This window comes from Mus caroli, chromosome 9 (assembly GCF_900094665.2).
Source record: "Mus caroli chromosome 9, CAROLI_EIJ_v1.1, whole genome shotgun sequence".
NCBI lineage: Eukaryota > Metazoa > Chordata > Mammalia > Rodentia > Muridae > Mus > Mus caroli.
Genome location: NC_034578.1, coordinates 71,994,199 through 72,020,300, shown reverse-complemented (window position 1 = coordinate 72,020,300; position 26,102 = coordinate 71,994,199). Strand labels below are relative to the sequence as shown.

The following is a 26,102-nucleotide window of genomic DNA, read 5'->3' as shown; positions in this document are numbered from 1 at the left end:
AACCAAACATAGGGTGGGCACCTCTTACGGGGAAATGGGAACAGATTTCCATGCTGAGGCACAGGCAGAAGCAGAGTTGAGCAGTCCCCACGAATGAGGGGGGACTCATTCGAGAAAGGAGGTCAGGGTTGGTCTCCAAAACAAAACAAAACATACACAGCAAACCGGAGACAATTCACCTGCAGAAGGCATGCATGACAAGAGATGTGAAAGCAACCATCCTGAGACAATTCACCTATGGAAGACATATATGACCAAAGATGTTAAAGCAAGCACTCCTGGCAGAAGAAAACTGTACTCTCTGGATCCACTCAAATAGAGTGGAAGCCTCAGAAGTGCAGATACATGTAAATGGTTTACTTTTAGGTTAGCATGGTTGGTTGGTTTGTTGTCGTGGTGGTGGTGGTGGTTTTTACATTTTTACTTTGTATATGAATATGTATGCACATGTATTCCACGAAGTATGAAGGTCAGAGGACAGCTTTCAGGAGATAAGTAAGACCCCACTACCGTGGAGCCGAACTCAGGCTGCCAGGCTTGAAACAAGAGGCCCTGACCTCCTAGCCATCTTGCTGGCTCTATTCTCATTTTTAAATCAGTTTTTTTCTTTTATTCCCTTTTGTTTTTTGAGACAGTCTCAGTATGTAGCTCAGGGTAACTAGAACTGACAGTGGCTCAGGCGAGCTCATGCAATCCTCCCACCTCAACCTACCAAGTACTCGGACCATTTCTGTTGCCACCATGCCTAGATTTACAATACATTTTATTTAGTTATTTATTTTATGTATATAAGTGTTATATCTGAATATACACTTGCACGCCAGAGGAGGACATCAGATGGTTGTTAAGGCAGCTCCAGGAGATCTGAAGTCCTCTTCTGGTCTCTGTGGACACTGAATTCATATGCACAAAAACACACAAACATGTACACAAAATAAAAAAATACTTTAAAAACATTCATTAGGAGATATGACTCAGTGTTTTTGAGTGCTGGATGCTCATTTAGAGGACCCAGGTTTAATTCTTAGCACCTACAGGTTGGCTCACAACAATCTATAATAACATTTCCAGGGTATCTTAGGCCCTCTTCTAACTTCTGTGGGCACCCGGCACACACGTTACACAGGCATACATACAGGGCACATGCATGCACACACACACACTTTTTAAAAAAACCCATTGTGGTGTTATGGGCTTGCAATTTTAGTGTCAGGAAGGCAGAGGAGATAGACTGATATCTGGGACTTGCTAAGTTCTAGACCAGTGAGAGAGCTGGTCTCAAAAAAGGGGGAGGGGGAGCCAGCAGCTGAGAAGAGCCTGGACACCCCAGGTTGACTTTTGGACTCCATACACTTGGGCATACCCCACCATACACACACTATGGGATCAAAGGTTCTTGCTAGATTACAGTATCCCCTCAATATTCAACTTCCTAGTCACAAACCCGCAGGAAGTAAATCCATTCCCACAGGCTCTCATTATCTTGCCCAGGCCAGCCTGTAGCTTACAATTCTCTTGCCTCAGGCTTTCACATAGCTGAAACTAAGCTGGGGGTCCCCCCCCCCCCCGCCAGACTAAATGTGTGTTCTTTTAAAGTTAAGGACTCTGATGGTTGGGGAGATGACTCAGTAGCTACAGGTACTTGCTGGCAAGCCTAATGTTCTGGGCCCCACACGGGTGGAAGGAGAACTGATTTGCACAGTCATCCTGAGACTTCCATATATGTTCTGTGGCACGGGTACCCATGCATCTACATGTACATTCACATGAACCCACACACGTAAATGTAATAATTTTTTTTCAATTATGAAGTCTGGGATATTGTCATAATAGTACAAAATCAACTAAGATGGTTATCTTGACTTTCTGGTAATTTTAATAGTTAACCATCCAACTAGTTATAGTTGTTATAATAATGAGAAATGATGTATGGAAAGCATTAAAATGGCCTCACTCAAATGAAAAAGAATCTGTTCTGTGGCAGGTTACATAATGAAATTTAGATAAAGATAGGGAGAGCAAAGAAATCATAAAGACTAAGAGACAGAGGGAAAATAAAACCCACACTGAATCCATTAAGCCCAGTGTCAGCTGCCACTCTCTCCTGCTCCTACCCTCCTAGAGTGAAGTTACACTCTACACTCTAACCCTGCACATGCTCAAGGAGCCAAGACCAAAAGCTCTAGCTGTTTTCTCTCCCATGTTCTTCTATGGTTGTAATCTCTTCCAGAGTAACTACAACAGTTCCATGGCTGGGCTCTCTGCTTCTCGTCTCCTTCTGCTCCTGTCCATCCAGAATTCTCTAAACAGTGTAAACGTGATTGCTGGGTCAAACCTCCACAATGCTTCCTACTATCTACATTTTAATGGCCACTTTCTGTTCTTTAAGAATACCCTCAAACCACTGACTACAGGCATACAGCACTGCTATTAAGGCTGATCACCAAGGTGTTCCTGTCTCCCGAACACAGGATGTTCTAATGAATCAACCATAATTACTGCAAATGAGTTTTCTATTTCCAGTCTTTATGCTTTTTCTTCTTGCTGTATTATGATGGCTAGTGACACAACAACAGTACAGAAGTAGCAATAGTGAACATCTTCTGACCTTGGCAACAGAGTGTTTAATAGTTCACAACTAAATGTAATAACTATAGTTTTCACACTGTTTGTTGGGTCAAGAAGGCCTGTTTATAAAGTTATCTTCATTTCATAAATGTTGTGTAAACCAGAATCCTCAAGGAGATGGCATCCATTCTCTCATACTGCCCAGCTAGTTTATATCTTTTGTCTTGCTGAGATAGAGCCTCAGTATGCACCCCAGGCTGGTGTGGCCTTGAATTCTTCTGCCTCAGCGTCCTGAGGGCCAGGATTACAGGGGTGCACTATGATCAGCTGGCTGTGGACTAAGCTCGGGGCTTTGCACGTGCTAGGCAAGTACTCTACCCCAGAGCTTAGTCTCCAGTCCTAGCTAAGCACTTAACCCACACAGTACCCACAAATGTCTTCAGTGTCTAAAAACAGAAGAGGTTTGCTAGTGCGAGAAGAGGAAGGGTTGCACCTTAATACTTGATACTAGACTTGTATTGCAAGCAAAGAGCTATTAAGCAACTAGGGAAAGGCCTTTCTAAAACGACTGACATTCTCCAAGTCTGTTGTGAATAACCTTTCTTTTATATAACCTCCACAGCCAAATTTCTTGGGCAAAATTCCATGGTTTAGAACAATGAGTATTGCGTTTCTGTATTTTTGGGGAAATGTCAGAGTGAGCGTCTTTAATAAGCAGCGCTCCATGCTGCACATGGCCATCCGGTATTCTACAAACCAGTATCCGCCTGTTTAGTTAAGGGCTTCCCTGCAGCACGGAGCTATGAAACAGCTGCTCTCTTCCACTGACACTGAAGAGCACGGCACTGCTCTCTGCATCAGCTGTGGTTCTACCACAGCTTTAATGCTGCTAAACGCTGTAGCCACAGATACGTATATGCATCCTGGATGTCAGACACCGTGATATAGATTATCTCATTTAATCTCACAATGATAGCTATACAGCAATATGTGAAGGTACGTGTGCCATGGCCAGAGATGGCTCAGCAGATTAGATCATGAGCTGCTCTTAAGGACGATGGAAGCTCTGTTCCCAGCCGCCATGTCAGCTGACGCACACACCATCTCAGCTCCTGGGATCCCACACCTCTCACCTGCATAGGTACCTATGCTCACATACACAACCCACACATGAACATACAGCTCAAGATAAAATTAATTTAAAACATGTGTACCAAGCTCACAGCACAGTCACAGTATCTACTCCAAGCAGAGCCCATTATATAAGTCATTAATATACAATTACTGTTGTTACTCCATCAAATCTGTAATGTCATTAATAAGATATACAAACATTTTATGTTTCACCTGTTAAAAAAATAATCCTGCCAATTAAACTATTGTGTTCCTTCAAAACTCATTTAGGAAGTGGAGGAGATGTGCCTGTCAAACCAACCAAGCGTAGGAAGGGAAGTGATGGATTTCTGTATGACTCTCATTTACAAGCAATATAGCATGATTGACCAAAGCCAAAGTAAGCAAAGTCTCCTAGATGAGTGTTTTTCAGCTTCTTCTGAAGATATACCCACATTCTTAGAGAACCTACTGAGCCAGCAAACCTTTTATCTGAAGAAAAAAAGAAATAGCTGTAGATATAGATGCTCATAAGAACAGAATTCATTATGTTTGTGTAGATGGATGGACATAGTCATAGACAAATGTATAGACAGACAGACAGAGAAATAGGCACATTATGTAACCCAGGGTAGACCTTCACTTCCAGTCCTCTTACCTCAGCCTCTTTTTTTAGATTTATTTTTAGATTTATTTTTAGATTTTTTTTTAGATTTATTTTTAGATTTTTTTTTTAGATTTATTTATTTATTTATTTATTTATTATATGTGAGCAAACTGTAGCTGTCTTCAAACACACCAGAAGAGGGCATTGGATCCCATTACAGATGGTTGTGAGCCACCATGCGGTTGCTGGGAATTGAACTCAGGACCTCTGGAAGAGCAATCCATGCTCTTAACCTCTGAGCCATCTCTCTAGCCCTTATCTCAGCTTCTTGTCTGCTAGGATTACAGGTGAGCACCACCTCATTCAGCTCTTAGATTTATAGATTTCTAAGGAAACTGTGTATCTGGACCAAAATTAAAACAAAAACAAAAACCAGTCATCAGAAAGTGTGTTTACTACAAATAGGGTAAAAATCAATCTCCATTTGAGGATCGGGTGCATCCAGCACTGGTACAGTGGCTGCCCAGTATGGATGAAGACCAGGGTTCAGTATTCTTGGATCCACCAAGAATAACGACAAATTATGGTTTGGTGGTTAGGATCATGATAGCTAGAGTCCAAGTCGTGACTGTGCTTTAGGTTATATCTGCTTAAAGCTTGACTTCCTGAGAAAGACGGAGGCAATACCCAGCCTATAGCCTTGTTCATTTAGAAGACAAAGCACGCTGTCTGAACATGCTCATGGCATACATGCTATTGTGTAACATGATTCTGCTGAGACCTAATTTTAGAAGACACTTTGACAAGTTTGAAATCTCATGTTTTGAGTTTTTGCTGTACATGGAACAAACTGGAAATCTTTAAAACTACAAACAGGGTCTGGGCAGGTCACAGAGGCAGAGCTTGTGATTCAAAGCAAGGTCCTGACTCTAGTCCTGAGAACCCAGGTGAAAAAAACAATGACACAATAAAACTAGGACTCCATTTAAGACCAAACATGCATCTTTTAAAAAGGCTTCCGAAGAAATTTCAAAGTTCAGCCACTGTAGAATAATGTTTACAGATTCAGAACTCCTTAATTTTTCTTTTAAACATTTATGTGTGTATGTATGTGTGTGTGTATATATGAGTGTAATGCCCAGAGAGGCCAGAAGAGGGCATCATATCTCTTGGAACTGAAGTTATAGATCATGAACTGCCCTACATGGCTGCTGGAAGCCAAACTTGGGTCCTCTGAAAAAGTATCAAGTGCTGGTAAGCTATCTCTCCAGCCCCCAAGAGTCCCTGCTCCTTTTTTTTTTTTTCCATTTTTTTTTCAAGACAGAGTTTGTGTAGCCCTGGTTGTCCTATAACTCACTCTGTAGACCAGACTGGCCTCCAAATCAGAGCTCTGCCTGCCTCTGTCAGAATCCCTGCTCTTAATGGAACCTTAAAACCAGGAAATGAGAAGAAAGTGACAACTACACAAGGGAGTCACAGAGAGTTCTGTACTAATGAAAGGCCCATCCTTGTTGTTTATAACACAAACCTACATAGATTCATTAATAACACACAAGTGAGGAGCAGGAATTTCTCAAACTGGATTGCTTGACATCCTGTGGAGCTGACAGTGTCTTTCTCTTGAAATTAATAATATAATTTCCCTTTCAAAGAAAAATAAGAGCCCAGCACATATCTACCCTGAGTCCTCTAAGTGTCATAAACAACTGCTGCTTCCCACGTCAGTGCCAGCCACACTCACTGTGATTAACATTTACAGATGGACCGCTCAAACTGCAGGATTTCAAAAGCTTGGTGGACAGGGGAGCTTAAAACACAGTGCCTACATTTGTGTCATGTGCAAAATGTCATGCTGGACTAGAAGACTAACAGTTGACATTGGCCTAAGCAAATACTAAAATATGCAGACAGCATCACACACACTCTCAACACTGAAAGACTTCTCCCTGAAACTAGACCACCCTGTGTTCATAATCAGAACAGTAACTTTATAACTGTAACATGTCACAGTGACTGTAGAATGTATTGGTTCTGTAACTTTAGTTGCATTAAAACTGCTAAAGGGCCACCTTTTCTGGCCCTTCCCCATCTGCAAATCCACAAGCCTAGCTCCGACCCTCTTTGTGTACGAGCTACCTTTCATGGGCAAGTCTGGCTACTATCATCACCCCTCATCACGGAAGCCTCTCTTTATACCACGTGGAAACCATTACAGAAAACTACAACTGGATACAATGCAGAAATCAACAGATATATCTCCATCACAGCTTCTGCGTTTATGACTCAGGGGACATTGAAGAAGAGGGAACAGAAAGACTGTAAAAGCCAGTGTGCCAAGAGGTCTGCTGTCAAAGAGTCTCTCCTAGATGTAGCCAATGGCAGTATCAGTAGACATTTCAATGTGGACGGAGGGTTTATTGGGTTTCACCCTTAGACACTTAAAAGATGTAGGACACTAAGAACTGTTGGAAGAGGGAGAATTACCCTCTCCTAAGGATGAGCCCCTTGATTGGTTATACAATGCAAAATGGTCAGCTTTGAAACCATACACACACACATACACACACACACACACACACACTCAAAATGAACTCAGCAGGTTGTATTTTTACATATTTGTACATGCACACATCCCAATAATAATAATCAAAGAAAAAGAGGCTATCAAATTAAGAAGGGGCATATAAGAGGGGGTTCCAGGGAGAGTGGCTGGGAAGAGCTAGAGGAGAAAATTGTATCATGTGGGAACATGATACAATTCTATTTCAATTAAAACATTAAAATGTTAAAATCTTTGGCTTTATAATTATATGAGGGCTATGTGAATGAAAACGCTTTACTAAGTCATTTTTCTACATTGTAATTAAAAATAATTTATGCTAGCCATATCAATTTTTATCCTTAGGCAGTTGTGAGAGCCTGGAAGACACCCTAAAGAGGCTCAAGTTTTAACTCTTTTAAGCGATGAGAATGTCTTCAACTTCAACAAAACACTTAAGACCTTCACTCCTTCCTCTGATGTTACCTTGAGTTCAGTGAAAGTTATGTGGGGCTTTCCTAAATATATGACAGGTTTCTTAATATGGTCAGAATGCTTGCATCCCTCTGAGATCCTCTATTGATATGTAGTTCCCAATGTGAGGGTAGTCAGTGTTGGGCCTCGGGAAGGTATCCAAGCAGCCTGTTTGCCCCTTTACTTGACGATGTAGCAGGAAGGCATGTCTGATGCAAACGTGAGCCCTTTACAAACAATAAATCTTCTCATGCCCAGATCTTTGGACTTCCCAGCCGCCAGAACTGCAAGCAATAATTTTCTCTTGATTATAAATGACTTAATTTAGTGCATTTTGTTATAGTAGTCGAAATAAAATAATATAGCTTCTAAAACCAAGCCAAACTCCTTTTATTTATTAATTCTCCCTGTTATAACATTAAAGAAGTATAAGAGGAAGTCTAGACAGGTTATGTAATCTTCCCCAGAACACACAGAAAATGTGTCCAGCCAGCACATCTTGGTCCCATTTCAGCACTTGGCTCTCCCGTCAGCATCGCCCCTACAGATGCGTGCAGACCTCACTACTAATCTGTCTTTAACAACAGAGCCAGGGCTGCTCCAAGTGTAGTCTGCAAGTCTTAGGGACTTTCTACTGGGTTAATCTTAAATATATTTGTTACAAATGTCAGTAACTTTACACAACTGAAAATATTTCATTAGCTCTTAAAAACAAGGAAGCAAGTATTGTCTTACAACCTCACTTAAAAAAATCAAAATATTAACCATCGACACTGCTAAATGTGGTTCAGACACGAACCCAAGGAAGCTGCTGAGACAGATCCAGTGGAGGAAGTTGAAAAGCAAAGTAGACACCATCATCCTTCACTTTTAAAATGCAGGCAATACATGCATAGCTATTTTATTTCATTATTTGCAAAAACAAAATAACATCCTAAACTTGGGGGCAATGAGACAGGGTAATGGAGAGGTCGTTTACTTTATATAAAAATTCTAATTATGGTTGCTCAATTTGGCAAATAAAAATAAAACTTTCCCAATTATATATTTAAACTTCAGTACAAGATCTATGGTACTAGGAAGTTATTCATCTAAAATGTAGATTTAAATGAGACACCATATTAAAACAACAAGAACAAACCCAACCCAAACCAAACCACCACCAACAACAACAAAACAAAACAAAAAACCCACTGCTGTAGGCCCTACACCTCTTCTGGGAAGGGCAGTGGAGCTGGCCCTCATGGTGAAGGCAGGGGTGGGAGAGCTCAAGGGTGCGAGAGTTAAAGGGCTGACCCAGCCCCTCTTGGGCTGCAGCACACAGGACAGCAGGCCTTGCAGTTCACCGAGCAGCAGTATATAGTAGAGCTGGCTCTGGAGGCACGGGTATAAGTGAGTTAGTTGCCCCTGCCCCTAGCCAGCTGCAGCACTGTGTGAGCTAGCTGGGGCAATGCCAGAGAGTTCCCATGGTGGTGTAGGTGGGGGAGAGCTGGCGTGCTGACCAACCCACTAGATTTGACCAACCCAGGCCTAGATCTAGGGCTTTGAGTTGGCCTACCCCAAAAATCTACCTCATCTATGAATTGCTGGGAGTGTGTGAAAAAGGCGGGTCTTACAAATCCAAACTTTCCAGATCTCAAGACACAGGGCAACAAAAGGATATCTGAGAGCAATCCTGGTAAGGATCCAGCATTGACAGTGTGGCAGAAGCCAAAGGCCTTGAACCAGACCAGTGACTCAATGCAATGAGCATTTGCAAGAAAGGATACGTGGTCAAGAGGGTATACTGTGGGACACGCTGTGATACCCTACAGCTTCCATAGGAAGATGGTTCCTATGTTTTGTTTATTTTTTTTTGTTGTTTTTTATTTTCTTTTGGGGGTAGATTGCAAAGGCAGAGGGCCATCAGAAGGGATGGGGTGGTGAGCAGGATTGAGGTGATAATGTGAAACTTACAAAGAATCCATAAAGACCACCGCTGGGCAAGCCTACTTCACCTATTTCTAAAGTTTGAACTTAGACATTTATATTCTGCATCTAGGATGGTTGTGCCATATAAATTGACAAAGCATCCCAACTCTAGCCAAAGTACCTAGATGATGATGCGTTTATTTCCTACACTATGCAGCCCAATGAGCAAGGCTGGCATGGCAGTGTGGCTCAGCGGCACAGCATGTGCCCAGCAAGCACAGGCCCTGGGTCCTTTACTTCAAAAGCAAGTCAATACTAGTGCCCTCCTACATTGGAAAACCATGCTACGGTTAGAGTCAGTCTCTCCGGGTGCACAGTCGCTGCTCTGCACAGAAAGACAGAGCTGATGGAATATATTCAGTATGGTACTATTTTTGGAGTCTTAAGACATACAAATTAATGTGAGTTTATGTGACTAAAAAGTGGCTAGAAAGATTGGAGGTACACACCTCAAACTGTTGATACTATTTAGCCCACGGAACAGAAGAAGGAAGTGAGAAGGAGTCACTTTCTATTTGATGGCATGCTGTCTTGTTTTAACTTTGTTTCAAACATTATGTAGCATTTTTGTAATGTCCTAAACCAAGGCGTAACAGGCTGGGACATGGCTGAAATCAAACAAACACATGTTCAGACCTATCCGGCTCCAAGGCTTCTAAAGTCACAGACAAGTAAAATGTACCAAAGCAAATACAGAATCTACAACAATATAGATGTGAAATTTTGCTAAAGATATTTTTAAAAGAATCTTATTTAGAAAAACACATGATAAAGCCCACTCAGTTGAAAAGAAATACAGTTTCATATTTCTTATGATTTTAAAATAATGCCTAAAGGTATGGCAAGCATGGTAGCTCATACCTATAACCCCAGCACTTGGGATACAGACAGAAAGACCGAGAAGTCAAGGTGAGCCTCAGCTTCACAGTGAGTTTGGGCAAGCCAAGGCTATACTAGATTGTCATCAAAATGAAGGGGAAAAGTAGAAATAAGAATAATGTAAAAGATTAAAATAAAATAGATATGCAAAGTTTCTAGTTTCAGAATCTACAGTAAGGACGGTATCATTTCACTTCCTAAGCAAAAGCACAGGTCTACAGAAAGAAGATTAAAAGTGTACTGTCTCAACTTTCACTTTCATCATAATTATAAATGAGAAGTCATTTCAGAGCAGATGCTGAGAGGCCTGTCCTTGCTGTAGACATTAGGCCAGCCCTCAGTAAACACACAGAAAGGCTTGAGCTGAAAGCAACCAGGAACTTCAGCGCGGTGCTCCACGAGATAGAAAACTGCCAATTCTGAAACAAGGCTGCCCTGGGTCAGAAGTGTGAAGTGGGGCTGGGGCTGGAGAGATGGTTCTGTGGATAAAAGCACTGGCTGCTCTTTCAGAGGACCCAGGCTCAACCACAGCACCCACATGGTGACTTACAACTGTTTGACATTCCTGGGATACAATGCCTCTCCTGGCTTACGCAGGCACCAGGCGTACATGTGGTACACAGATACAAATGCAGGCAAATCACTCCTATGCATAAAATAAAATTTAAAAAGGAACAAGCTTTCTAAAAGAAAATGGGACAATCCAGAAACATTTGGAAAGAAGGAGCGCAGCCTTCCTCAAGCAATTCAACGTCTTGGGGCAGGCAGCATCTCCTAACCATCTACTCACTCAAGGGGCTCATTCATGCCTGTTCACACGCTGGTCCACAGATCATCTGCAATGGAACATTTTAGCTGAATTTCTCTATGCCAGTTTCTCTTTTAAGCTATTGCTTTATTATCAGGTTGGCATACTTTCTTCGGTTTTTCTCTTCAAACACCACCCCAACTGCCCTCTCATTCCTCTAGAGTGGTGACAGCCAGAGGCGGGATTCTCAGTTAAACACAAGAACCAAGCTCTGGGATTAAAAAACTTTTAATTAAGGTTTTATTAGATAACTGTGGTCGCTACAATCAACTTCTGGCAGTCAAGCATAAACTATTTCCTAGAACCAGATTAAACTGGCTTGAGACTAGCCAAATCACACATAAATGGAATTATAGTCCAATGCCCACAGCTATTATGATTAAGTGGTTATTATTTACTGTTCATTAGTTTAAAATAGATCTTGAAGTGTGCCAGTCTGCTTAATGCCCACATTCTACTTCCACTCTCAGCTCTTTCCCCTTAATTAACAACATTATGATATGGGGTCTCCTATCACCCAGGTTGGTTTTAAACTTGCTGTGGAGCTGATAATGGCCCGTACCCCCGATCCTTCTGCCTCCATCTTCAAGGTGCTGAGGATTACTGGAGGGTGACACCTCACTGCCTTCTCCCTAAATAACACGTCTTTAGGTCAGTATTTGCAGTTGTATCGTATCTTGAAATTCCCAGATCTCTCAAAAAATACAAAACCACCAAAAACAAGAGCACTATGGGAAATGCTGCTCCAGAGTCACCCGCCAAGCCTCACAGTCACAGAGCCCTGGGTCCTCAGGAAAGGTCACACCCTCCGACCCTCAGCCTGCTCCTTGGACAACAAAGGTGTGTGAAACTGGACAGGCTTCTTCCAGCTTCAGTCCTTTGCAACCATAAACACCACCATCCCATCTGTTGTTTTTTAATATCATTCTGGCCCACAGGCATAGGCTGACCCCACATATACCCTACCACAACAAACTAAAAATAATCACAGGGGTGCTTACGGGAGTGGAGGCCTGGGCCCGACCACAGCTGCTTTGCATTTTGTGACTTGAAACCTAAGACTGATGTACACTTCATTTCCATCTTTGTCCCCAGTTTGACATCCATGTGGTAAAGTCTGATTACTCTATTTCCAGTAATTTCTTATATCTGCCCTATGACCACTTCCAGGAGTAGGAGCACTGGACACCTGAAGTACAGTAATGAGGCACGGGGTGAAAAATCCAAACCCCAGCCTATTTTTCCATTTATTCAGCATTTTGTTTTGAGACAGGATCTGTGTATGCCCGGCTGTTCTAGAACTCTCTATGTATACCCACGTTGGCGTCAGATGACTGAGCTATGCCTGCTTCTGCCTCTGGAGAGCTGGGATCAAAGGTGTGTACCACCACGCGTGGACTCCACCCTCCCTCACCGCACCTGTCTGGTCCACCTCAGCTGCTGAGGTACTCTGGTTTCCGGCACTCCCTTGAGCAGGTCTCATGGGCTGCACCATGTAGGCAGGCCTGGGTAGGCAGATGCCGATTCATCCTCCTGAGCATATAGCCAGTGATTAAAACCACTCCAACTGATGTCTAGAAACCACAGAAGCTTCGTGCTCACCATTTATGAGCACCTGCAGGGGAGCCCTAAGGTTAAGTTCCTCACAGCATGTACAGGGGATCAGGCTGGGTTTCAAAGCTGCTCTTACAAGAAGACATCCCCTTTATATTTCCTAACAAACTTTCTTCCTGGAAGAGAAAAATTCATCATACTATGAACATCAAAAAATATGCTATAGGCTGGGTGCTGTTGAGGTCACCTGTAATCCCAGCGCTTGGGAAGTTGAGGCTAGTTTGGGCTATATAATGAGATCTGCCTGAAGAAGGTCTCTGTTTCAGCTTGTACACACAGTCCTTCTTTAGGTCTTCCTATCTCGTCTGAAGCCTGTATCCTCTTCTGCAGCTCTGACTATCTTTGGAGGACCTCACTGCACTGTGTACTTTTTCTTCCGAAACTCAGCATGAATAAAACACACCTTTAGTTCAAACTCCGTGAAAGGAAGGCCAATAATCTATGTGTGTCTGTGTGTGCATGTTTGTATGTGTGCTTGTGTGTAGGGTGCACACCTGTGTGCACATGTGTGTGTATACATGTGTGCATGAATGTGCCTGAATATATGTGTGCATGTATGCATGTGTGTGAATGTGTGTGTATTGGTCTGCATTGTATGTTATACACGTGAAGGTCAGAGGATGACCTTATGGAGTCAGTTCTCTCCTTCCATCTTTACATGGGTTCTGGACAATAGACTTTGGTTTTCAGGGCTGTACATAGCCCTTTATCTGCCGAGCCTACTTGCTGGCTGGGATCATCACTAAGTGTCCCTGCTGTCTGGGCATAGTGTCTGGCAGGAACAGGTTCTTGAATGGTCAGTGTTAGTTCTTGCTTTGTTTTCTTCTTACTTTTAGCTTCTTTTTGATTTAAGTGATAACAAGTTTCCAATTTACCTTTCTGAATAATGATTCTTATTATTCTCACTGTCTTCATATTTTAATAGCCACTTATTTTCTAGTTTATCAATATAGTCCCCTGTAATGGGAAAAAGAAACATTCATTTTAAAATAAGCAAACTACTTTAAGCAATCACTCCTGAAATCTCTAATACAAGAGTGAAAGGCATTCAAATCCAAAGAAAGAAAGGAAGAAAGAAAGAAAGAAAGAAAGAAAGAAAGAAAGAAAGAAAGGAAGGAAGGAAGGAAGAAAGAAAGGAAGAAAGAAAAGCAAGACAGCTCTTCCTAGTTCCTAGAAGTTCCTAAGCCTGGCAATCTTTTACAGGACTGCAGATGTACACCATAACAAGTCTACTGCATGTTTACATAAGGAGTTGGTGGTGACCAAGGCTCAAAACCCTCTGAACTCAATCAATCCAAAGAACTAGCTCAGAGATCGGAGTAGAAACAAGAAACTTCATGTTTAGGTGTCAAAATATTTAGCTTTTTCCTTTTTTTTTTTTTTTTTTTCGTTTTTCGAGACAGGGTTTCTCTGTGTAGTCCTGGCTGTCCTGGAACTCACTCTGTAGACCAGGCTGGCCTCGAACTCAGAAATCTGCCTGCCTCTGCCTCCTGAGTGCTGGGATCAAAGGCGTGCGCCACCACCTTCCGGCTTCCTTTTTTTTTTTTTTTAATTAGATATTTTCTTTATTTACATTTTAAATGTTATCCCCTTTCCTGGTTTCCCCTCCAAAAACCCCTATCCCCTCCCGCTGCTCACCAACTTACCCACTCCTGCTCCCTGGCCCTGGCATTCCCCTACACTGGGGCACAGCGCCTTCACAGGACCAAGGGCCTCTCCTCCCACTGATGACAGACTAGGCCATCCTCTGCTACATATGCAGCTGGAGCCATGAGTCCCACCATGTGTTTAATTTGGTTGGTGGTTTAGTCCCTGGGAGCTCTGGGGGTACTAGTTAGTTCATATTGTTGTTTCTCCTATGGGGCTGCAAACCCCTTCAGCTCCTTAGGTCCTTTCTCTAGCTCCTTCATTGGGGACCCTGTGCTCAGTCCAATGGATGGCTGTGAGCATCCACTTCTGTATTTGTCAGGCACTGGCAGAGCCTCTCAGGAGACAGCTATTATCAGGCTCCTGTCAGCAAGCACTTGTTGGCATCCACAATAGTATCTGGGTTTGGTGATTGTATGGGGATGGGTCCCCAGGTGGGGCAGTCTCTGGGTGGTCATTCCTTCAGTCTCTGATCCACACTTTGTCTCTGTATCTCCTCCCATGGGTATTTTGTTCAAGCAAAGACAGAACAAGTCACCATCACCATCTCTAAGAGGGAGGAGCAAGCCACCATCACCACCTCCTAGGAGGAGGAACAAGCCATTATCACCACCGCCAAGGGGCCAAGGGTGGCCACCTTGTAAGGATAACAAGGATTGGTCTCATTTGTGATATGTTGAGAGATAACGGGACACACATCAAAGCACAGGGAAACAGAAGAGCACGGACTTGTCAGAGGAAGTTCCCGTAAGAGTTACAACTAAGTTGGTGTCAGTCACTCAGGAAATCCACTGGTATCCTAAAAAATACAGTCTTCCTCCTTAAAATTTGGGCTACAGAATTATGCTTTCATCCACAAAGCCTGGGCTTGATCTGGGCCTACCAGTTCTTATTCACTGCCTGCTTCTCTGCACTAAGCCCACTTCAAAGCACTTCTCTGTGGTCCATGCAAAGCGTCAGCATTAAGAGAACACACGTTCAGACGGAAAGGCTTCACATAGAAGGTATTATTCTTTTCACTGTCCTCTGTGTAAACATCCACGATGCTCGGTGTTCTCATTCCCCAGCCCACACAGAAAGAAGACAGAGGCAGGGGCTGAGAGAACGCTGTCACAGGAGAAAGCTAGAGCCCCCCTTTCAGAAGCACACGCTCCAGGTTTAACTCAGAGGAATAGTGTGTGCTACAAAGGTGACTGTCTACTGTTCTAGTGCTGTTTAGTTTTGTTCCAGCCTTACTAATCCCTGATAACTGGCACATAACTTTCCAAAATTATCCTTAAGCCTAACCTAATTTAGTCTTGCATTTTACCTCGTGGGAATATGGTTACAACATAGGCTGGTCCCGAAAAAACACACCCTGTCCTTTCAGCATTCATGCCTCTGCCATGTGTGTGACCCTTCACTCCTCAGCACTCGCAGTCTTCACATTTTCCACTGAGTGTGTTTATATGTGGGAAACCTAAAACGCCTGGAGAAACAGAAAAGATAATGGGATACAGACATGCTTCTAATTACCACACAGAGCAACTGCAGCTCAGCTGGACTGTCTCTAACAAAGATGGAGGCAGGTGACATTCATACAGTGGGCCTCCATTTCTAGAACAGGACCATTTCTACCAAGGCCATAGCAGCCTAAGGCCAAAGGAAGTGTCCTCTGGGTGGCCAGAAGTCCCAGCCTGCAGCTCAGAGCTGTGTTCCAAGCTGGCCTATCTGTGGTTGGTTCTTTGCCATAGCTAATCCAGAATGCACCAGCCAGTGCAGGACACGGTTTCATCAGAACAATCTGTACAAGCAGTTGTTTAGAAGGTATATTCTGGTACATGTCACCATCTCCTCTGAGGCTCCAAAAACCACAGGGTGCTCAAGATTCAATACTTTGCCTGCATTCATGTCCTGAAATTTTTATTCAGTCTGTTTTAAGCCTAAATTTTGTATCTGTGTTTGTGTGTGTGTGTGTGTGTGTATGGTATATACAATACATATGGATGTGTGTGTGTTCACATGTGTGTACATTTGTGTGAATGTGGAAAAGCCTTGCCACGGCATGCATGTAGAGGTCAAAGATCAACCCCAGATGTCAGTTCTCAGCTTCTGCCCTCTTTTGTTGTTTACTACTGCATACACCAGGCTAGCTAGTGCACGGATCTACCTCGTATCCCACGGGTGGGAGACATGCACCACTGTCCCCCGCTTTACACAGGATCTGGGAACTCAAGGCTTAGAGATGACTATTGAGTGGCAATGACTTTGCTCTCCGAGCCATGTTCCTCAGCACTGTTTGGTTGTTGAAGACATTTCACACAGTCCAGGCTGCTTCTGAATTCACTATGTAGGCAGAGGTGACCTTTTACTCCTGCTGCCACCCCAGGCAGAGAAAGAACAAGTGTATACCACTAATGCCTTTTTTTTTTTTTTTGGTTTTATTCTGTTCTTTGTGATAGTCTTGCTAAGTAGCCAGAAAAGACCTAGTCCTAGCTACAAAACTCAGGCTTGCTTCAAAGTTGTGGCAATCCTCCTACCCCATACTCCCACATTCCGGAATCACAGCTTCTGAGATGGCTCCTGTGCTCTTATCTTCATTAAGTGCAAAGTAGTCCCTGGGCGGACACAGCAGCATCCTAGCAGAACTACTGGGCTCACTGACATGGGGTCTGATGGGAAGCATCAGCTTCTTTTTAAGTTTGCTTGCTTCTTAGCTCTCAGTAAACTACACGGCCTCCTCGGCAGGTGGTAGGAAAAATGATGTTTATGTGAGAATCAAGTTGTCTGAGCACTAAGGCTGGGTATAGCTCAGTGGTGGAGGGTTTGCCTTGCACACACATCTCATCTCGTGTGTGTGTGTGTGTGTGTGTGTGTGCGCGTGTGCGAGAGAGAAAGAGAGAGAGAGAGAGAGAGAAATTTATTATTAAATAAAGCTAGGTTGGGCCTGGATTAAATCTTGCTCATAACACAATAAATAAAATTATCATAGCTCAAAGCAGTGAAAGTACTGTGGTCATTAAAAATTTTGTGTACGAATTAAAGTGAATTAAAGAGATCTTTTAAAAGACCATTTCTGACCATTTTCACTTGCAAGTTTGAGTTTTCAAAATTTAGCCTCATAGTACCACCCAATTTCTGTTCTGGAACTTTCTGCACTCTGAGACAGTCTTAATCATCCTATTTGTGATATTCATTTCCTGGCTCCCAGACAGCTGGCTGTCCCTGCTAGTTAACATGGGTAGCAATGACAAGGTCACCCTTGCTAAGTTCCTGCTGAGGAACCCCAAGAGAAACCACAAACAAGTTACTACCCAGAGGCTACCAGGCAGGCCAAGGCAGTCCAGTGTTTGCAGGGTGCTGCACAAGGCAGAAGACTGCTCTCCCTCCCTTGACTTCCCTCACTCTCTACCCACTGCCTACTGCTGTCTGACAGTCCTCACTCACCTCTGCCTCCTTTTTCTGATTCAATCTTCCGTTTCTTTCCAAAGCATGACACAGCTCAGAAAACTGAGAAATGTATTATATCTAGAAATGTGAAGCTTGGGGCAAAGTCTTAAACTTGAAATCTACCTAATACTGAAAAAATATGTTGACATTTGGGTATTTCAGTCACACATCACTGAGTACGCTGGGCTATTAATCTGTGCGCTTCCGCACAGTTTTTCATTGAGATCCCAACACAGCCTGAAATCACTTCACTGAAGAAGGGCTGCTGCCCACAGCCTGTCCAGGCACACCTCAGATCCCAAGTGCCAGACCAAATCGTTACCACTATTGTATCACAATGTGTGGTCCAGGCTGGCGATGAATTCACAATCCCCCTGCTTCAGCCCCTAGAGGTTCCAGCCCTGTACCTTCATGCCCAGCTTCAAACTCCAATCTTAATGCCCTGCATTTAGCAACACCATTTAGAGAATGGGGCACATACAACCAGATGCAGCAGCTCCCTCTTATGCCACATAGGAAACGTCTAGCAAAATCCGAGGGTTAGGTGGGCTCTTTTTATATGCTAGCTATCTTGACTACTTCTTGTAATTTGCAATTTTATTGTTTCAGTGTGTACCACTATTTCCTTTGATGTTCAGAATCTCCTAATAAGAATGAGAAGGTAATAATTCCAGCTTCCCTATGAATAGTCCTCTCCTGCCACTTTCATAACAGTCTTGGCATAGAGGATTATATAACCAGACCCAATTAATATCACTAACAGGTATATTTTCCCATCTCCAGCTTTTGACTTTCCACAGTGACGTCTGAAGGCTAAAATAAGACTCACTATGTTCTTACTAAGTGTCAAGTCTATGGAGCAGCACAATTGATGTGGGAAACTGCCCAGCAACAGATTGGGAGCTGCCAGGCTGGAGACTGGCTTCCATTATGGGAGGCTGAGGCAGGATGGTCATATCCTGAGTTCAGGAGTTCATCCAGACTGGAAATAAGTGAGACACAAAAGAAAAAAAAAAGGAAGCAGAAAAAGCAGAAAGAGAGAAGGAGATTGAGAGAAGAAAACAGCTGACCAAAAAAAAGAAAGAAAACATTAAGACCTACCTGCCCTGCCTAGCTGACCATGAGAAATCATCTTTTCCTGATTTAGGCTACAGATAAGCAGGGAGTTTCTGCAGGGAAGAGCTGAGTTTATCATGCAGCTTTTAAGTGAGTGGACAGGTACAGGACGAGGACGGAAACATCTGTGGTGGCACCTAAGTATAAATGATTTCACAGAGACTAAAAAACCCACCAGGTTGGTACCCATTCCGGTCCTGAGCAGCCTGGCTAGACAAGTGGCTTGGTGGCGGGGGGGGGGGGGGGGGGGGGGGGCTGGCCTAGCTTGCCCACAGCCCTGGGCATAAGCCCTGCACTCTCATCATGCCCGCCTCCTTCCAATAACAGAGGAGAGAACTTAGGAATGGTGAGGTGTATTAACATATCACAGCTTACAGATTTCAAAGCATACAGGCAAATTCCTTAACTTGATAAGGAGAACTGGGTTTGCCCCCCTCAATAAAGCAAAGTGCAAAGGCTGAGAGATTATTTACAAATCTGACACAGAAGGCAGGGGAATGCCTACTGTCAGATAATAAACTCAGACAAGAACCAGCTAGCAAGGACTCTCAGCCCCAGTATCTAAGGTCCATTGCCCCGAGATTCTGACAGTGAACACGAGTTCTCAGGGCTCTGCTAGAGAAGGAATCTTCAGATGCCGAGTGAGCCAGGACCCAGTGGAAGGTCCTGCCAAGAACATCCCTGTTGAATACAGCAAAGCCCAGCCCGTGTGACGGATGAGGGTGTTCAGCTCTGCAGCTCTATCATCTCCCATCATTCACGCATATGAAAACAGCCTGGGCTCAGAGTTCAATCAATTCTTATGAAGTAAACCAAAGACAACGGGACAGCAAGGCGCTTCACGGAAAGCATTGGGTCTGTATAACTGAGAAAATGAAGTTAGCAGTGGACAAGAATGAGCTCAGAAAAGAGAAAACCACTAGACTGTCTCCGTGTGGTCACTGTTTTTTTTTTTTTTTTTTTTTTTTAAACACAGGGTCTGGCTCTGTAGCCCAGGCTGGCCTCTAATTTGTAATCCCCTTGCTGAAGCTTCTCAAGTGCTGGGATTATAGGAGTGTGCCACCATACCCAGCAAGGTTTTACTCTGACACAAATACTATATGTATTGTTAAAAATAAGGCACAAAAGCATAAACATATTTTGAAAGGAAAGAAACATCTTTTCCTTACTTATCAAAAATGCCCAACACTGGCTGGTATGCCTTTCTAATTACAATAATGTTTGCAAAGATTAGAAAGTTCAGACATGTCTCCAAGTAAATTAAACAGGAATGACTTACACAGCTACATAAAAGAAAATGCGATGGCTCACAAGGTAGCTCAGAGGCACAGTGCTTGCATGGTATACACAAGGCCTGGGTCTGATCCCTGGTACCACAAACAAAAGCCAAACCACAACCAAACCTGGATTAGTTACAGCTCAGCAATGACTGCTCATGAAATGGGAAATATGCTAATTAAAGTCCCCTGCTTTAATTAGCTTAAAGGAATAATCATCTATGTCAATTATATAAATTCTAATTTTACAGTATTTAAAAAAAAAATGGTGGTGGTGCACGCCTTTAATCCTAGCACTTGGGAGGCAGAGACAGATGGATCTCTGTGTGTTCAAGGCTAGTCTAGTCTACAGAGCAAGTTCAAGGCCAGTGAGAGCTACAGAGAAACCACCACCACCACCATCAACAACAAAAGAAAACCCTTGCTGTTAAACCAGCATTTTCAGATCTCAAACTGTACCTTATACCCTGTTCAATTACTAAATCAGTGTGGTTTAATTAATATTTTTTAATAGTTACAACCAGCTCATCAGGTGTGAATTATTATACATAGGAGACCAACTTTAGTCTTAGAATTCCATCGTTAACATTGTGGGTTGGCTTCAAAATCTCTTGCTCTCTTTTCTAGGTAGACATTTAACAGGTTTACTGGGGAACTACATTACTGTCTTCTCTCTGAACTGTGCAAAATTAGTCAAGAGACCCAATAATTAAGACACTGCATAATTTTGGGGTGCATCTTCGTAAGTGCACTGTGGCTGGGCAGTATGCACCCCTTCTTGTCAAACCCATTAAAACTAATCCCTGACAGTTTTGGTCTCACTCAGAAATCATTAGTTCAACTAATCGTATATAACAGATTTCCAAAACATTTCCTGGCAGCTTTTGTTTTAAAATCTCTTCTGTGCACACAGCAACACTTCTGGCTGAGCATACTCCCCTCCTCAGTGTTCTTATTTCTATCACATTTTTCCTGTTAAAGTGAGCACACTGTATCTGGTTTCTTTTCTTCCCACTCATTGTTCAGATTAGCATTTTAATCATCCTTCAGGCAATGCTGTTCAAAGAAAACAGGCTATCTGAAGCAAAGGACGATTCCCTATGTCCCATGACTCTCAAAGTCCAATCATATCCCTCGACCTGTTTCTTACAAATCCATGTAAACCAGCAGTACAGTCAACAACCACCCCGGACGGACGGGACAACAACAAAGCCGCTGCAAACACCTCGTTACACACCTTGTCTGCGGAGCCCTTTGTTCCCACTGAAAACCATACTGGAAGCCTCCGGCTGTCAGCTGCTACCCTGTCAGCCGCGGATGGAAAGCACGGGAGAGGAGAGAGCGAGCGAGCGAGCGAGCGGAGCAAGCGCTGGGTGCTGCGCTTCCCCGTGCAGGCTTCTCACAAAGGCAGAGAGTAGGGCGCACATAGCAACAGTGCACTCAGCTGATTGGACGCGGGGCTGTGCTCAGCCTCACTCCTGGGTCGGCTAGCTCGCTCGGCTTCCTGTCTACTTGGCAGCACTGTCATGTTTTCTTTGCTCCTCTTAAGAACTCAGCTGTGTTTAGGCAACTTGAAAGGAAAGAACAGTGAGCTGACAATGACCAAGACTTCCAACACGGGGCCCCAACACGTGTACTTCTAATCGCTCTTAAAAGACCAGAAGTGTGTAAGATAAAATTGATCTCTGTTAGCGTTGCACATAAAACCCGGGACAAAGCAGGGAAGTAAGGGGAAACACTCACTACCTCCCATTTCAAGTCAATCAGGTTCTCACCCAAGTGAAACCCTCAAACAGCATGCAAACACAGAAATCTAGAACCACGTGAACACAGCACGGACTGACGTACTATGAAGTCCAGCAGCACACTGCTAGGAGGAAGGCACCTCTAGAGAGGTACTGACCCGCAGGCAGTGAGTCCCAGTGCCTTTAAGAGGCGAGAACAGGTTAAGCGGTCAAAGTGTAAGATTCAAAAGGGAAAAGCTATAAGCTGCCCAGTGAACCCTGACAGTATAGGGCAGAGGTACAAATTTCTACCCTAAGGTCTCTTGTTGCATGGAACAAGGCACACAACCTAAATTCATTTACTTTTATCTTAAAGTTACCCGAATACGGGAAGGCACTGAAATCATTGAGGTTTCACATTTGCTAGTCCACATCATCTCTGTGAACAGCAACAGCAAACCCACCTCTCCAGCTTGGAAAGCTGTTTAGGTTTTTTTTTGTTTTTGTTTTTGTTTTTTTTTAGTGCTATTGGTCATCGAACCTAGGGCCTTATGTTTGCCAAGCAATCACTCTGTCACTAAGCCATACCCAAAGCCCTCTAAGCTGCCTGGGAGACTCAATTCAGGTATTAAGGGACAGACTGGAAGGATCACAAAGGGTTCTCACTTCAGAAATGCTTTTCTGAGCATCAACCAGAGCACGGGGCTCTGCATGTTAAAGCAATGGAACCTTTTCATGGGAGCTCTTGGTGGCAGCTGAGAGGCCTGCAGAGCGGCCGCCGCAGCAATCTGCTCGTTACTCAGAGCTTTGTTTATCAAGTGTCCTGGGTGGGGGGAGCTTGGCGCGATGGAAATCCTGGCTACTAAGCGCAGCAGGAGCACCGCGGGACTATTTTTACTTGAGAGGTTACAAACAGCACAACAGTTTCATGGCAGCCCCAGAATCCACAAGATTACTACCCCAAGGAAGCAGCCAGACCCCAGGGGTTTGTAACATAAAAGTCAACACAACCAAAGAGTTAATGTCATCCTCTCACTGGCTCCTCTATGAGGCAGTGGAGAGCTCCCAGCTCTCCTGAGGGACAAGACAGAGAGGTATGCTTGGGAACAGAGTGAGCCCATGACACAGGTAACTCAGGAATGCTATGGAAGAGAACGCAGGGTTTTAAAGGCAGACCACACCATGAATCTTTATGATTTACTAGCATGTAAGAGATAGAAACTAAGCAACGTAAGCTTCCTTATCTTTAAGCCGTCCGAATGCAAGGCTAGTCTCAGGACCCTTCTGAGTGCTGGAGACAGACTGTAAACAGCTGCTGACAAACGACTGCTTTAAGGGGTCCCCTCCGCTACACTGCATGCCCTTCAAATGGCAGCGTCACATCTGTGTTACAACTGCTCACCCAGTAACATGCCCAATTAAGTCCCACGTAATTTAATTTTATTCCAAAACTACTGGAGATGAATAGAACACAAATGAATAGAGGTATTATTTTTGCTGCTCAAATAAGAAAACTGGCTCATCTAAAGGGAAAGGCATTAAAAATCTGGATTAATAAATTTTTATTTCAAAATTAACTCTTTCAAAAAAAAATAAAAGAACCACATAAAACCTAGCTGAGCATGGTAGAACACAACTATAATCTTAGCATGCCAGAGGCTGAGGCAGGAGGATTACAATATCCGGGTTATCTTGGGTCAATGAGACTCTCTGCCTTGGCAATAAAACAATACTAGTAACTCCTAGGTGGACTGGGAACAGTTCCCTTCAGTTACGGCTGCCACAATGCAATTACTGGCTAGTGCTACTGCGTGCTTACTTTCACTATAGTATGGATCAACAGTGTAAAGAAAGAACTCCTAAGCCAGGTGTAGTGGACACTGAGGAGGCTGCGGAAGGAAGAATCAGATTTTGAGGCCAGCCTAGGCTACATTATGAGACTCTGTTTAAAACAAAACAACAGAACAAAGCAAAACACTACCCAGTAAAGCCCTTTGGAGGCAGAGGAAGAAGGATCTCTGAGTTTGAGGCCAACCTGGTCTACAGAGTGAGTTCTATGACAGTCAGAACTACATAAAGAAACGCTGTCTCGAAAACCACAAAAATTCATACATACATACATACATACATACATACATATATTCTAAACAAAAAAGGAGAGAACACATAGAAAATGTATTATATTTATTTAGTCAGAATAACTATAAATTAATAACCATTTCCAAGAAATATACCACCTTGAAAAATGAAAATAACCAAGAAGTCTATTTAGCAAACTGCTTCCCCTGTGCTGCACCAGTTTCCAGGCCACTGTGAACAGTACCTCACCTTCTTCTGGAGTCTTGCTTTTCCTTCGGTTGCTCATTTTAATAAACAAATCTGTGACAGGTATGAGACAGTGGCACAGCATCAACCATGAGCCAAGAGTCGAGACACACACAGGACTGGCTGCTGTCCTTAGGTCTCTGCGCCCCCCCCCGCCCCCTGCCCCCCCATTAGTATGCACTGTACATGGTCTAGTTCAGGAAGTTACTTCTATTATTCCAATGCAAGGAGACGGACAGGAAAAGCACATCTTTTATAATGTTTCTTTTAAAACAATGTATTTATTCCAAATAGAAAACGCAAGAACTTCAAAAGCCAGCTGTTTTATATTATTTATGCTTCCTGCTAGCAGAAATCACTCCTAAGATACTTTAGACGCAAGCTTTGATACTCCTGAACAAGGGCCTTTCATAGGTGCCTGTTAAGCAACGCCGGTATGTTCAGTAAGTACCTATCGTGAATACATACATATTAGGGAACCACTATATAGGGACTACCACCCAATTGGTTACATACACACCTCCTCTCACCCCAAGGCAGTTGTTACCCAACACCGGAGAAAAATGGCTTGCTACCTGCCTAAGCAACCAGAGTCAGGTGGACAGACAGAGAGCTAGGGTTCAAAGGTAGTTCTTCCTGTATCTAACATAGAAGCGTAAACATAGCTGTCCTGACCAGAAGCTGTGTCTGAGGGACGGACAGACAGACAGACAGTCAGAGGGGACTGAACTGAATCTACAGTTTGTTTGTTCTCTCCCCCCCCCCCTTATCTAACACAGAATTTTGCTATGTAATACTGGCTAGGCTCAGACTCACTTGTGGTACCTTGAGCTTTCAAGCTTTCAGTGACCCTCTGGCCTCAGTCTCACACGTGCTGGAATTACAGTTGCCCAGCACCATACCTGCTGGGCTCTCTTTTTACTTGTTTATTTTTAGACAGGGTCTCATAATGTTGTCTACCGTGACCCTGAATTCTGTATACATATAGCACACAGGCAGACCCTGAACTTGGCCTCCTCCTGTCTCAGCATGGTAAACAGGTAGGATAACAGGCCTGTTTCTCATATATCTCATAATATATACATACATACATACATACATACATACATACATCTCCATCCATAAGATAATATAGCCTCACATAAGAATAATATTTAAACACAGAAAGCCCACACTGTTTTTTTCTATCTATTAACCAGGATTTAGCACCACAGCCCAAAACACAGCAATGCTGGATGCACCTCAGCAGCATAATGCTCCCAGGTCATGCCAGGACCTGAAAATAAGGGGGGATAAATACAAAACAAAAACAAAAACAAACCAACATCTATCTTTAAAACCCCATTCTTGCCACAGGGAGGCAGAGAGCCTGATGTAGCTACAGCAAGACCATGAGGTAGACAACAAAAAGCTTGAGCTGGAGACCCTTGCCGCTTCTTGACAGAGATCACTCACTCAACCCAAGAGAAGTGAGGTCAGCAAGAATGAGAGTTGAGAAGAATGAGAGTTGAGACTCGGGACTTAAACTCGGCTGCCAGCAGACCTGTGAATTAAGTGTGGCTTTGAGATGCTCCAAGAGTGCACAGTGAAGGGCAGGTAAGACAAAAGTGTAAGAGCTGCAAGGTGCTATACAACTAGACTAGAACTTCCCACAGTGGACGGCTGAGACAAGCCCAGTACAGAAGTGCTGACACCTTCAAACAAACTCCTCTTGGAAAGATCACTTAGGACAGGTGCTCTCAGGATTTGGAATGTTCCCACTTAAATGCCGTCCTAGCAAATCTACCTGTACTCATTTATTTACAAAGTAGGAATAGTGGTTTCTCTAATGCCACAAACCACCTAGTCAATTCAAGAATGGAAGTCTCTCGGGGCGGTGGTGGCACACGCCTTTAATCCCAGCACTTGGGAGGCAGAGGCAGGCGGATTTCTGAGTTCGAGGCCAGCCTGGTCTACAAAGTGAGTTTCAGGACAGCCAGGGCTATACAGAAAAAAACCCTGGCTCGAAAGA

The 26,102-nt window shown here is 43.5% G+C and overlaps 1 protein-coding gene across 3 annotated transcripts in view; it reads right to left on the bottom strand.

The window, feature by feature from the left end:
• Window positions 1-26,102, bottom strand: part of Fam214a (family with sequence similarity 214 member A) — a 77,342-nt gene that overhangs the window by 33,328 nt on the left and 17,912 nt on the right. Inside the window, exon 1 of one of the 3 annotated variants that reach the window (XM_029482023.1) lies at window positions 21,280-23,702. The exons of the other annotated variants lie outside the window; for them this stretch is intronic. Coding sequence (XP_029337883.1) covers window positions 21,280-21,316 — 37 coding nt within the window. The 5' untranslated portion in view covers window positions 21,317-23,702. Of the gene's footprint in view, window positions 1-21,279; window positions 23,703-26,102 lie in introns of those variants that run through there. 3 annotated transcript variants of the gene reach the window in all.